Raw genomic sequence first — 14,807 nt, 5'->3', positions numbered from 1 at the left:
GGGAAATAACTTCTGATCTGTGATACTCTTAAATATGAGAACAGTTAAAGAATGAGCTTCATGTCACTGTACAATAGCAAATTTATAGATACGTGAAAGAAAGTGGGAATAGCCATTGTACCTGGGAAATTACATTGTACCAGTAACATGGCACACCGTCTCCTGCGTTCAGCATGAGGTTCTAAATTTTAGGGCAACAACCATGCCTCTTTGCTCTTTTTATTCCTCATAATCATGTTTCACAACCCCAACTGTTTGTCTAGCAGATGTTAAAATATTAACAAGAGACACATCCTCTCACTGAGGACATTTGAATATATGAGCAAAATATGTTCATCAAACATATCAATACCCAGTCTAAGAATTAGATTAGTTAGAGATTTTTTACTGGGTTAGCCCTCAGGCTCCCTTGCAGTCCTCCATAGAAAACCAGCTACAGCTAATATATGTTGTGGGATTTGGGGGGGATTGTTTTGTTTTGTTTTGTTTTTAAGGCATCCATGTATGTTCCAGGAAGGACCACCAGCGGCCTGAACCAGGAGAAAGCTCTTCTGGTCTTACACCTGCACCTCAGGGAGCATAGTGGGACAGGTCACTCTTGGTCGTGAGGGAGACATTGATTGTTAACGTCCTCACTCCTTCTGTGTTACTTTTCAGGGAGCCTTCCAGATAAAAAATTTGATGTGGACAAGCGAGCAATGAATCTCGGGGATTTTAATGATATCATGAGGAAAGATCGATCTGGGTTCCGTCCACCTAATTCCAAAGACATGGGAACCACAGACAGTGGGCCTTATTTTGAGAAGGTGAGTTGAATCCTTGGTTTAAGATAATAATTCATGAGAACCACTTTGGTTCCCACTTGTCTTTTGATGATTAATTCCAGAAGGAAGCATAGAATTACTGAACTGAATGAGCGAGCAAAGCACAAACATCACCTGCTTTTGAATGGTGACATGAAAATAGTTGTTGTTGGCAGGTGATTAGGCAGCAGCTAGAACCATCTGTCTTTAGAATGTGAGTACTGTGAACAGGGTCTAAGTTTTGGGGAATTTATGAAGTTTGGAGGGAGGAAGTGATCTATTTATAGTGGGGGAAATGCACACTCAAAACATGTAGAAGAAATCCTAGAGGCAAATTTATTCTGAATTCTTTTTTCTGCTGTTGTGCAATTTACAAAAATAAATTTTTGGATCTTGTGCAAATACTCTGTGTCTCCTAAGGCCTTGCCTTCTAGCTTTGTCAAGATGATCCAAAACTTTCTCCTTTGCTATTTCTAAGAGAGCTCTTTTGTCTTCTTTCTCCATTTCCATAATGATCTGTTTTTAGTTATGATGGTATACTTTTCAAATTCTCAACTATCTGCTTTAAACAAGTCATTTATACGTATCTGTTGGGATTTTTAACATTTCTAATGGAGGAGATCATTCCTTGATTCAGAATACCAATTTGCAGTGTTCCTGGTCTTCAGAAGGCAGTTAAAACCAAAGTTTTTAGATCTGGCACTTTTTTGACACCACAGTGCTGATCCAGACAGCACCATATTTGCAAGAAGATTACTCTGGCTTCTGTTTCAGCAGCCACGTAGTTAGAGTAATCAATGCTAGATGCATGAAAATGAAGTGTCCGGCAATTTTTATCATAGTGCAATGGACAGAATGTGTTACTAACTTAGAGGATAAGAACCTATAGGAAAGAGGATGACAGATGGTGTCTGTTGGGCCAAGTATCATGACTATTATCAGATCCAAATTCTATCCTCGTTTACTGCTAATACACTCTAACCTTGTTTGTTCCTGGTGTTTCTCTTTTCCCTTCTTGCATTCTGTTGCTTCACTAACCAACACTCATTGTGATTGGCTAACTACTACTACTTTTCAGCTGACTTTGCCTTTCTCCAATCAAGATGGGTGCCTTGGGGATGAGGCTCCCTGCTCTCCCTTCTCCCCTTCTCCCAGCTACAAGCTGTCTCCCTCTGGTTCCACACTACCCAACGTCAGCCTTGGAGCAATCGGCACAGGGCTCAACCCCCAAAACTTCGCTGCTAGACAAGTAAGGAGGCCTCTCAAATTTATAACTGCTTGGCTGTGGCCTCGCCTTGGCCCTGGTCTGCAGTTTATTGCATCATTTGTCTGTCTTGGGAAATTTGTTGATTACTGAATGCACAGAATGATATTAAGTACAGGCTTTAGCTCTTTCAGCCCATAGAACCCATCTCTCTTCATGTTTCTCAACATGGATTTTATTTTAAATATGTTTCTTTTGTCTTCCCATTTTTGGTCATAAGTTTACGTTGAATAGTTAACTAATGACTGGCTTAGGAAAATGTTAAAGAAGCTTACAGGTACCTTCTATCATCTAATTTAGCAACGTATTTGCCATTTTTGAACGTTTGATTGAACGGCAAGACTACTTTTGAGGTCTTCTCAATCTAATAAAATTGCTAATTAGAAAACAGCAGCAAAACTAGTAAGATTAAATATTGGAGGGTTACAGCATCTTAAAAATCCAGTGTCTTTAAGTATCATATTACCCAGAGAAGGGTAACTTACATGTTAGATAATGAAGCTTTAAGAAGACCCATGTTGCCCAGTGTTTGATTCAGCCTGGAGCAGCGCCTTTCCTGGGGTTGGATCTGTCAGTCCTCCAAGGAAGGGCTGTGCAGCAGAAACAGAGGACTGGCAGGGCTGGCCTGATCATGCCGCCTCGCCTTTACAGGCCCAGGCGGACAGAGCAGGCCTCTGTCTGTCACCTTGCAGTAGCTCTGTTGTAGTTTTTGTGGAGAAAACCAGGAATTTGGGGACAATTCCTTTGTGACAGTGGCTCCAGTGATACTTTCCTGGCCTTAGTTCCATGACTACTTACTTGTCCTTCTGACTTTCATCTCTGAATGTCACAGAAGGACATTTAATTATTAGTTGCGTCCATTCTGTTTGCACGTGATGACTTTCACATAGAAATGAAAGGATGGTATAAAACACCTCTTACGCTATAGTCCTTAAGTCACATATAGATCGTTCTTATGCTTGCTAATTGTTGCCTTAGCACATTTAAAAAATGGATTATATTATGTCCATGTGTTCAGATTGCTTAACTCTGGATTGAGAGTTATAGGTCGTTTTTTGTTTTCTTCCTTGATATTTCGCTCTTTTTCCTAATGTTTCCACAGAGGATATGGCTGTGTATTACTTATATAAACAGAGAAGAAACAATTATATCCATTTTGGTGGGGAGGAGGTCTTTTTTGGGTTGAGATATATCACATATAAGATTGTCTTAATACTCTTGGTTAATGGTGATCATAAGTATGCTCCCAGGATCACCTGATTGTCAGATACTTATAGTACATAAACTTTAGTATAAGTGACCAGCCAAACTAGCTGTGCACTGGACTCTAAAAAAAGGTCATTTCTCTTCATGTTTTTGATCTGTGGATTGCTACAAAGTCCATTGTGAACCAAGTTGATTATACATGTTCTATCCAAATATGGTTATGGTTTTTTCACACTATTTTCATGCAGAGTTAACATACTTCATAATTTCAAAATAAAATTTGAGGTTTTTTCCCAAATTACAGAAGATTTCAATTAGCTTGATAACCTTGTTTTTAATTTATATACCCTTCTAAGTTAAACATTGTAGTTGAGGCAAATATCACCAATAATTATTAGGCTCAGGTCATCAATTAAAGCCTCACATACAGGGCTTCCCTGGTGGCGCAGTGGTTGAGAGTCCGCCTGCCGATGCAGGGGACACGGGTTCGTGCCCCGGTCTGGGAAGATCCCACATGCCGCAGAGCGGCTGGGCCCGTGAGCCATGGCTGCTGAGCCTGCGCATCCGGAGCCTGTGCTCTGCAGGGGGAGAGGCCACAACAGTGAGAGGCCCGCCTACCGAAAAAAAAAAAAAAAAAAAAAAAAAAAAAAAAAAAAAAAAGCCTCACATACAACAGTGAAGCTATAGAAATAGCCAGATAAGCCACCATTAATGTGTGTATATATATATATAATATGCTTTTGATGCTGGTTTTCCTAATCTCTAAATATAGTTTTAAAAAAAGACTGGATTTGTATGATTACCATTAAGTACATTACTGTGCAAAATAGCTACTTCTAAGCCAAGAAGATGACCAACCTGTGATGCCAAGGTTCCATATTAAAAAATAGAGAAGGTGGGAGTTCCCTGGTTGGCCTAGTGTTTAGAATTCTGGGCTTTCACCGCCGTGGCCTGGGTTCCATCCCTGGTCGGGGAACTGAGATCTCACCAGGCACATGCCATGGCCAAAAAATAAAAAAGCAAGATTTAACAGTAAATAATGAATAAAAATGATCTAAAAAGGGTTTTATTTTTTTTTAAAAAGGTATTTTTTGTGGGGCTTCCCTGGTGGCGCAGTGGTTGAGAGTCCGCCTGCCGATGCAGGGGACACGGGTTCGTGCCCCGGTCCGGGAAGATCCCACATGCCGCGGAGCGGCTGGGCCCGTGAGCCATGGCCGCTGAGCCTGCGCGTCCGGAGCCTGTGCTCTGCAACGGGAGAGGCCACAGCAGTGAGAGGCCCGCGTACCACCAAAATAAAAAATTAAAAAAATTAAAAATAAAAAAGGTATTTTTTGATAAACTTATGTTGACTTATCTTTGTTATTATCTGTATCAAATATATCAAAGTGTTTGGTATGGCTTTAGAGACACTTGACAATGAAAACCTAAAACCTTTGGTGGGAGTGGGATGGACTCTTTCTCCTACGAATAGGAAAGTAGGGCTTGATTTTATAAAAACCAAAAGAGGCAAATTCTTTGTAATGCCTCTTACCAGAAAGAGAGGTTGAAATTTAAAATGACCCGTACAGAGCAGTTTGGAGCCCTACAAAACATAGGTTCTGGCAAGGACTTCAGCTGTCAGAAACCCCACCATCCAAGGACCATCCATGAATAATTAACATCTAATAACAAGGTCGTTACTTTGATAGTAAAGTGTGAGAATGATCTTAGTGGAATAGTCTTAGCAAAATGAATGTTTCCTATTTTCCTGGGAAGGATTAGTAGCTAAGCTCCAGACTACCAGGATCTCAGAAAAGTTAGAACTGAGCCATTTCACCTCAGAATGACAAGTTTGATTAGTAAGACAGGAGAGGCAGAGGTATTAGAGTTTCTAGAACTAAAGGTCTTTTCATGTTTAAACAGTCCTTTGGGAGATTTAAAATTCATGGTGGATCTTTGATTTTCTTTTATGAGATGTACACAGACTTTAATTGCCATTTCTACTTTATATTCATAATCATTTTTATTTTCAATACTTTTAAGTTCATTAATTCCCCTGAAGCAGTCCCTTAATCTATTTTGAATCATTAAGCCATCAAAATATCTTTGGTGCTCTAGAACTTAAGGACAAAATTCTTCTTTAAAATTGCCTTTATCCCCATGATTCCAGGGATAAGATGATGGTGGTGACCTCAGCTCAGAGCGCACAGACTTGGTATAAGTGGTGTAGCTGTCTTCACTGACGGTGCTCAGTGGGACGTTTGTTTTCAAGTGTATAAAATCGGTGGGTCATGGATGTTTGCAAATGATGTGCTCATCCTACAGACCAGGGCTTGATTGAGTTTCTGGGAATACAAAGAGGGAAATATTAAGCTGGTGGTGGAAAGACAGGATGGAAAATAACTGTAATATGATTTGATGATGGATCCTATCAAAGAGTTTTCAAGTGTTTTGAGAATGTAGAGGTGGGCTCAGTGAATCTGAATGTGCAATGAGGAAGGTTTGGGAGAAGACTTTGTTGATGAGGATGACCTCTGAGCTGGGCCTCAAAGAGGCCAAGTGAAGATGGTATAGAAAACTACATCGGGCAGCGTCAAGTATCGAATATGATTTCTTTGCTTCTCTGCTAGAAGCAAGTCAGAGAGGAAAGGCCATCATATACAGCCCAGCTTTTTATAGCTCTTTGATTGGCGCAGTCTAGAAGTGCTTCAGTGAGTTGATCCTCCAGAAATCAGGGAGCTAAGCTTGTTTTTTGACTAGACTGATAGTCATACATTTGAATGAGAAGTTACAGGTGAGTAATGTTTTATTTTGGTGTCCCTGGAATGATTTTTCACTTTTTCCCTTTCTTCCTTTTTTATCTCACTCTGTGGTTGATTCACATTTCCTCATCTAGTAAAGAAGGGACCAAGCAGACCCAGGACAGGGAAGGGTGTTTGGATCTGGAGTAGGATCCTCAGGGAGCTAGGCTCACAGTTGGGTGGCACTGATTTTATGATTGAATCAACCAATTCAGAGAAGTCATATCATAGTATTGTTTTACAACTGATATTATTCACAAGCCTGCATTTTTACTCAGGTGCTTTTTAAGCTGCGTCTCAGGTTATATAGTTTGAGAATAAATTCGGTAAACCCAATCTTAAAAAAGAAAGTAGTTAAATAAATGTTATACTGCCTGTACCTTTCAATAACAACAACAACAAATTAGTGTTTTTTCTAACATTTGACTAAATTTAATGCTTTTGGTTTATAGAATGCATCAGACTGCAGGGGTGGTGATGATATGCCCATGATTGGATTTGAATACTTTTCTGAGCATTCTGAGATCAGGAACTTTTTTCAGTTGTAAAATTCTGTGATTCCATGGAACACGGGATATGATCCTTCTGAGGGAGAGAAAACCTGAACTGTTTCTTATTTGTGTTTTCTTATGTTAACAAAAAGCCTCACCGTCGCTGTTCCGTTGACAGGGTGGCAATCATGGTTTGTTTGGAAATAGCACAGCACAATCGAGAGGCGTGCACACCCCCGTGCAGCCGCTGAATTCTTCTCCTAATCTCCGGGCGCAAGTGCCTCCCCAGTTCATTTCCCCCCAGGTAAGCAGTTCATGGATCCACAATTCATAAGTAAAGTCCAGGTGGTTACTAGTTGTCAACTGACTGGTTTTGTGGGCGTAAAAGGAATAACAGTTACCCATCTAAAATGGGAAAAATCCAGATGCCAGGGATCAAGATTTTTAGAACAAGATGGCAAATCTCATTTGTTTTTCTTATTGTATCGTGCAAAGTAGATGTTCTTACATGAAAAGCATTATGATTATATTCCTTTTAGATCTCCTGTATATTTTCCCAGGACTATATTGATTTTTAAATTGTGTATAATTAAAACTACTGTGTAAATTCTGATGTGTCAACATTCAGAAGTTGGTTGCCCTCAAGGATTCGCAGGGTAATTGCCAGGTTCTAGGTTATTCGGAAGAGTTTTGAGGAGATAACATACTAAAACACTGACTGCGTGTTCTGGGGGGGGGGTTAAAGATCTAATGAAGTGGCAGAGACTTATTCACAGAGCAGTGTAGGACACGGTCCTTTGGGTACCATGGGAACCCTTTAGGACCCTCTGTTAGCAGGAGATTGGACAAGTTGTTCAGGTGTATAGGTGAGAGATTTGTGCCAGTCTACCACATACTGCGTCTCGTACACCTTTGTGGGAAACAGGTCTGAGGAGCAAAGTAAAAGCTGATAAGCCCAAGTAAAGATTCAGTGTGTGAATCAAGGTCAAGAGCTTTGAGTCTGTCCCATCGTATAAGAGGGGGTGGGGTACTTACTAGATCCAGCCAACAGGTTGTGAAGGGTCAGGTTTTGTTGTTTGTTTTTTGATACATCTTGTTAGAGCTTAAAATGTTTATTTGAAACCATAATCTATAGATTTCATATCCTGCTTTGGACGTTGAGTCTGTCCGTCTTGGTAGAGGAAGGAATGTTGATCGTGCCCCCGCCCCCATTTTCACATCTTCACGGTCCTGTCTGGAGTCCTCTTTGGGTCTCTCTTCTTCCCCTTCCCTTTCTCTGAGTTCCACTCATCCTTCAAGTCCCAGGTAGACAGAGCTGTTCCTGACTTCCCCAGCACTTTACAGTGGCAGTGTCTTGCCTTTTGGAGCACTTGCCAACGTGCCTTGCCATCAGGCCAACAGCCGTCCATGGTTATCGAACGTCTGCAGTGTTCCAGGTTGTGTGTTGGCAGTGCATGGTTGAAGAAAACGCTGCCTCTCCCATCGCTGCCTCCTGGAGTTGTGGCGGTCGGTGATGGCAGAGTAGTTGATAGATAGTGTGCTGCATGGAAAAGCTTAACAGAGTTTGGGGAGCTGGCTGGGACCTCACACTAGCAGTGACATTTAAGCTGGGTCTTGAAGAACGAGTCAGAGTTCGCTGGGCACAGCCAGATGGAAGGTGCCTTCCAGGAGGCAGGAGCAGCTTGCGCAGGGGGCAGTAATATCTGGAAGGACACGGCACGTTTGGGGAAATGCGGTTAGTGTGAGTAGTTGGTTTGAGCTTGTGGAAGTGTAGGTATGCTGTCTAGAATGCAATAGGAAGAAGCTAGTCAGGAAGTTTGGGACCAAATTTGGAACGGTTGTGTTTGCCTTGCTAAGTAGTTTGGACTTTGTCCTTTGGTCACCATGGTTTGTAACATTATCTTGGCTGCTACTTAAAAATACAGTTTCTGGGTCTTCCTCAATCTGCTGAGACACAGAGTCTTGGGTGTTGGGGCCTCATCACCCCCAGGGGATTTTTATGTGCTCCCTAGAGTTTGGCTGCTCCTGCTAAAGATAATATAGTATTAGGCAAGATTTCTCAGCTGAGTGGCAGTATAGGAACATTTAAGTTTTGGAAAAATACCACCGTGATATAGAGGACATGTTTGAATGACAGAATCACTAGAGCAAAGGAGATCAGTTACGAAGCTAGTGCAGGAGTCCAGATAAGATAGTGGCAGTCGGAGGGACTTCCCTGGTGGCTCAGTGGTTAAGACTCCATACTTCCAAAGCAGGGGGCCTGGGTTCGATCCCTGGTCAGGGAACTAGATCCCACATGCATGCTGCAACTAAGAATTTGCATGCCACAACTAAGGAGCCCACAAGCCACAACTAAGGAGCCCACCTGCCACAACTAAGACCTGTTGCAAATAAATGAATGAATGAATGAAACACAGCATTAAATTAAAAAAAGATAGTGGCAGTGGGAATTAAGACCTCCTTGTGAAAGTCACTGGTGATCTTTGTGTTGTGGAATACAATGATCTGTTCTCCAGTTTTTACTCATGTATCAGCATTTGACACAGTGGATCACTCCCTCTTTTTTGAAACAATTCATTTGGCTTTCAGACATCTTCTATATTGGTTCTCCACCTGCCTTTTCTTGTCTTTCTGCTTTACAAGTTCTTCCTCACTTCCCCAGTGTTTAAACATCAGAGTACCCCAGCCTCAATATCTGAACCTCTTCTCACCACTTACATCCACTTTTAGGTGATTTCACCCAGTGGAATGACTTTAAAATACTGACAGTTCCAAAACTGTGACTTCAGCCCAGATCTCTCTTCTGAACCCCAAAGACTTCTGGCCATCTTTAGTAGGATGCCTTATAGGCATCTGAAGTGAACACGCCCAAAACAGAACTTCCTGCTTCATCCCACCCTCCCCTCAAAACATCCTCTTCCTCCAAGTACCTGGCACTCTCATCCTGCAGGTGCTCAGGCCAGAGCTGGTTGTGAGTCCTCACAGCGCACAACCAATCCAGCAACAAATCCTCCCTTCAAAACTTCATCCAGCGTCCGACCATTTCCTGCTGTGACCATGGTCTCCTGACTGGTCCCCCCGCTTCATCCCATACTTGCTCCCTCGAGTCTTGTTTTCTGCCCCGAGTTCACACTGATCCTCTAAAACCGCACTGTCCAGTGGAGCCATTAGCCACATGAGCACTTGAAATGTGACTTGTGGAATGGAAGAACTGAATTTTGGTTTTAATGAATTTAAATAGCCACACCAGGTTAGCACCTACTGTATGGACAGTACAGATGTGGAACATTTCTGTCGTCACAGAAGGTTAAGGTAAATCATGTTACTGCTTTACCGGGACCCCTCTCCTGGCTCCCTCTCTCACTGAGAATACAAAGCCAGCTCTTCACTGTGGTCTTCGGGGCTCTTGGTGACCTCCCTGCCCCCCACACTTGCCGCTCTCCTGTTCATCCAGACCTCTCCAGCCAACTGGCCCCAGTGCACGGAACATACTCCCAGAATGCTCTTCTCCCAGATTGGCACATGGCTCCGTCTTTATTTCCTTCAGAGCTCTGCTTCAGTCCCACCTTATCAGGGAGGCTGTCCCAGGCTGTGTATAGTACACCACCACCACCGTTACTCACCCCCACCCCACCCCCAGGAGGGTAATAAGCTTCACAGCGGCAGGATCTGTGGCTGCTCTGTTCGTTGCTGCATCCTGAACATCAACAACTGTGCAGGGCATGTATTTTAAGTTCAGTAAGTATATGTCAAGTCACAGGAAGATGCATTTCAGAATGATCTAGAAAGTGGAATTGTTAGGAAAGCACAGTGAACTTAGTCTGAGAGACTTAGGGGCTGCAAATCTCTTTATGACCAAAGTATCTGCTCTACTTGGAAAAGAAGAGTACTTGTGTTCTCCTACACTTTTGAAATGTGTTTATTTAGCAAAACATGGTTAACATTTATTTAATGCATAATAAGGGCAAAATATTAAACAATGGAATGTTCAATTTTTTCCTGACATTTACATATTTTAAAAAACAAAGCAGTTGGGTAGGTTTAAAAAAACTTTTTTTTTCAAGTAAAGAGAATATAATAACTGCACTGAAAGTTTGGACTGTGCAGAAAAAAAATTCTTTCTTTTAAAAAATTTTATTTATTTTTATTTGGCTGTGCCAGGTCTTTAGTTGCGGCATGCGGGATACTTGTTGCATATGTGAGCTCTTAGTTGCGGCATGCATGCGGGATCTATCTCTCCCACCAGGGATTGAACCCAGACCCCCTGCATTGGGAGCACGGAGTCTTAATCGCTGGACCACCAGGGAAGTCCCAGAAAGAAATTCTTCCCCAAACTACCCTCCCACCCCACTGGATGCAATGACAAGAATTATTTTTACATAATCCCCTATCCAGACTTTGTTCGTATACAGGCATGCTTTTCACATAACTGCATTCATGGTCACAACAGCCTGCTATTTTCATTAACGTTGGGTCATAATATTTTCTGGTTACTAATATAGTCTTCAAGTTGATCATTCTTAATGAGGAAGGCAAAATGTTCCATCAGGTAGACTTGATTTGATTTCCCTTTCCCAATTATTGGATATTGTTTCTAATTTTTCACTGTCATAAGTAACGCTGTAGAGAAATCCTTTATACATAGATCTTTGCCCACATTATTTCTAAATTTAGTTGCCCAGAATGAAATTTCTGGGTCAAAGCACATGAACATTTAAAATTCTTATTTTTCTTTTTTAAATCCATTCCCCAGACTTTCTTTTATTTTATTTTTATAAATTTATTTATTTATTTATTGGCTGCGTTGGGTTTTTGTTGCTGTGTGTGGACTTTCTCTAGTTGCGGTGAGCGGGGCCTACTCTTTCTTGCCGTGCATGGGCTTCTCATTGTGGTGGCTTCTCTTGTTGCGGAGCACGGGCTCTAGGCGCGCGGGCTTCAGTAGTTGTGGCACACAGGCTCAGTAGTTATGGCTCGCGGGCTCTAGAGTGCAGGCTCAGTAGTTGTGGTGCACAGGCTTAGTTGCTCCGCGGCATGTGGGATCTTCCTGGACCAGGGCTCGAATCTGTGTCCCCTGCATTGGCAGGTGGATTCTTAACCACTGCGCCACCAGGGAAATCCCTGAACATTTAAAATTCTTAACGAGCGACTTCTCTGGTGGCACAGTGGTTGAGAATCAGCCTGCCAATGCAAGGGACACGAGTTCAAGTCCTGGTCCGGGAAGATCCCACATACCACGGAGCAACTAAGCCTGTGCGCCACCACTACTGAGCCCATGTGCCTTGAGCTCGTGCTCCGCCACAAGAGAAGCCACTGTGATGAGAAGCTCATGCACCTCAATGAAGAGTAGCCCCCGCTCGCCGCAACTAGAAAAAGCCCATGCACAGCAACAAAGACCCAACGCAGCCAAAAATAAATAAATAAATTTATAAAATTCTTGATGAATATTACCAAATTTTACATCCATTTTAACCGCTTTTTAGGGACAGTCAATAATTAATGTAAACATAGGAAGAAGATATTGAAACTCATCTTTAAGATTTGTTACAAATGTTCCATACCATGGGTTTTTTCTACCTTGCCTTTTTCTTCCTGTTACTCAAATGTTCAGAAAGTAACATATGCTAGAGGTATTTGTCTTGCTTTTATTTTTATTTATTTTTTAATAAAGAGACCTTTTTTTTTTTTTTTTTTACTTTTATTTATTTTTGGCTGCATTGGGTCTTCATTGCTGCGCACAGGCTTTCTCTAGTTGCGGTGAGCAGGGGCTACTCTTCGTTGCGGTGCGTGGGCTTCTCATTGCAGTGGCTTCTCTTGTTGTGGAGCATGGGCTCTAGATGCACAGGCTTCAGTAGTTGTGGTGCACAGGCTTAGTTGCTGTGCAGCATGTAGATCTTCCCGGACCAGGGATCAAACCCGTGTCCCCTGCATTGGCAGGAGGATTCTTATCCACTGTGCCACCAGGGAAGTCTGTCTTGCTTTTAAATTGCTGTCATTTTGCACTTGTAACGCTTCATTAAATGCCATATTGACTCCCAACTAGAGCTTTACTTTCTCCAGCCCAGCTGGAGATTGAAAGGATTTTAAGCCAGAATAATTAATTCCCTGCCATGGGAATGTGCAAGCCTGCACTTTAATTACTCTGCAACCCAGGTATGAATAGTCATTTGCCAGGAGCCCAGTGAAGCATCTGTCTGGTCCTTTTGTATTCACTGGAAGAGGACAGTACATGTGAATCTGAAGAAGGGAGAAGTTGAGCAGTGCTAGATAGGAAGTCCTCAAAGTACAACCTTGATAGTCTTTATAACTGTCAATTTATAGAACATATGAGATGCTGACATTTAAATTAACGTGTAAAAATACCTTGTGTTAGCATTTCTTTCCTTTAAGGTCCTTCTGTATCTTTCTATCTGTAAATAATATGTTTCATGTTCCCTTTTTTGAACTTTATGTAATGAAATCATACAGTATGTAGCCTTCTCTGACTTTTTTACTTGATAATGCTTGTAAGATTTTCCCATGTTGATTTAGGCAGTTGTGGTTCATATTGTATTCTTCTATATGAATATACCATCATTCATTTACCTATTCTACCCTACTATCGATAGACATTTGGGTTGTTTCCAGATTTTTGCTATTATGAGCAGTGCTGCTGTGAATATTCCTCTATTTGTCTCGTAGGATGAATTTCTCTAGCGTACTGCTGGGTCATGGGCATGTTTTACTTTGAATGGTGGTTTCTTTAGCTAGTTTTGAGTAGCAGGAATAGTAAGGAAGGTGGTGGGATCATGGGCTCGTGGCAAGGGGTAACGTACATTCTCAAGACTGAAGAAAAATGGTAATCAGGAGACCAGCTGATTTGTCCAGTAGGTCTTTTAAAACTGAAAGAGGGGGCTTCCCTGGTGGCACAGTGGTTAAGAATCCGCCTGCCAATGCAGGGGACACAGGTTCAAGCCCTGGTCGGAGAAGATCCCACATGCCGTGGAGCAACTAAGCCCGTGCGCCACAACTACTGAGCCTGAGCTCTAGAGCCCGCAAGCCACAACTACTGAGCCCACGTGCCACAACTACTGAAGCCTCCTGCGCCCCTAGAGCCCGTGCTCTGCAACAAGAGAAGCCACGACAATGAGAAGCCTGCGCACCGCAACGAAGAGTAGCCCCCGCCCACCGCAACTAGAGAAAGTCCACGCACAGCAACGAAGACCCAACGCAGCCAAAAATAAATAAATAAATAAATAAAATTTAAAAACCTGAAAGAGGGCTTCCCTGGTGGCGCAGTGGTTAAGCATCCGCTTGCCAATGCAGGGGACACGGGTTCGAGCCCTGGTCCGGGAAGATCCCACATGCTGTGGAGCAACTAAGCCCGTGCAGCACAACTACTGAGCCTGTGCTCTGGAGCCCGTGAGCCACAACTACGGAAGCCTGTGAGCCACAACTACTGAAGCCTGCACGCCTAGAGCCCGTGCTCCGCAACAGGAGAAGCCACTGCATTGAGAAGCCGCGCACAGCAACGAAGACCCAATGCAGCCAAAAATAAATAAATTAAATTAAAAAATAAATAAAACTGAAACAAGGGAGGAGAAATGACAGTTCAGACAATGGCTCTTTATTTTGGAGGCCAGTAGGTTGGGAAAGAAAATAAGCAAAGGAGATTTCCCATGAATCATAGATGAAAGCTTTGGAAAGGAAGTTAGAAACATGCTGATCAGTACAGACAGCCTGGATCAGCACTGTCCAGTAGAAATGTTACACAAGCCCCATAATGGAATTTAAAGTTTTTAGTAGCCCCTTTTAAAAGATAAAAAGAAACTGGTAAAGTTAATTTAATAATATATATTCTTTAAACCAATATATCTAAATTATTATCATTTCAACCTTTACTCAGTGTTTTTAAATTATATTAAAATTTTTACTTTCCTTTTTTTAATACCAAGTCTTTGAAATCTGGTGTGTATTTTACACTTAAAACACATCTCAGGACTTCCCTGGCAGTCCAGTGGTTGGGACTTCACGCTTCCACTACAGGGGGCATGGGTTCGATCCCTGGTTGGAGAACTAAGATCCTGCATGCCATGCGCTGCGGCCAAAAAAAAAAAAACCCCACATCTCCACTTAGCTTAGCCATGTTTCAGCTGCTCAATAGCCACATGAGGCTAGTAGTTAACATACCAGATGGCACAGGCCTGCAAACAGAGTTATTGTATTCGTTTCTTTTCTAGAAACTACCACAGCAAATGACCACAAACTGGGTAGCTTAAAACAACAG

At 42.2% G+C, this 14,807-nt stretch overlaps 1 protein-coding gene across 4 annotated transcripts in view; it reads left to right on the top strand.

Annotated features, from left to right (window-relative positions):
* The window catches only part of TNRC6B (trinucleotide repeat containing adaptor 6B), a 256,842-nt gene that overhangs the window by 216,330 nt on the left and 25,705 nt on the right, over positions 1-14,807 (top strand). For all 4 annotated transcript variants that reach the window (XM_081248097.1, XM_081248095.1, XM_081248098.1 and 1 more), the window contains 2 exons: positions 658-806; positions 6,723-6,848. In XM_081248097.1, coding sequence (XP_081104223.1) covers positions 658-806; positions 6,723-6,848 — 275 coding nt within the window. The remainder of the gene's footprint in view (positions 1-657; positions 807-6,722; positions 6,849-14,807) is intronic.

The sequence above is a fragment of the Mesoplodon bidens genome (assembly GCF_964165515.1).
Source record: "Mesoplodon bidens genome assembly, chromosome: 11".
Taxonomy (NCBI): domain Eukaryota; kingdom Metazoa; phylum Chordata; class Mammalia; order Artiodactyla; family Ziphiidae; genus Mesoplodon; species Mesoplodon bidens.
This window is presented reverse-complemented; position numbering and strand designations above follow the sequence as displayed.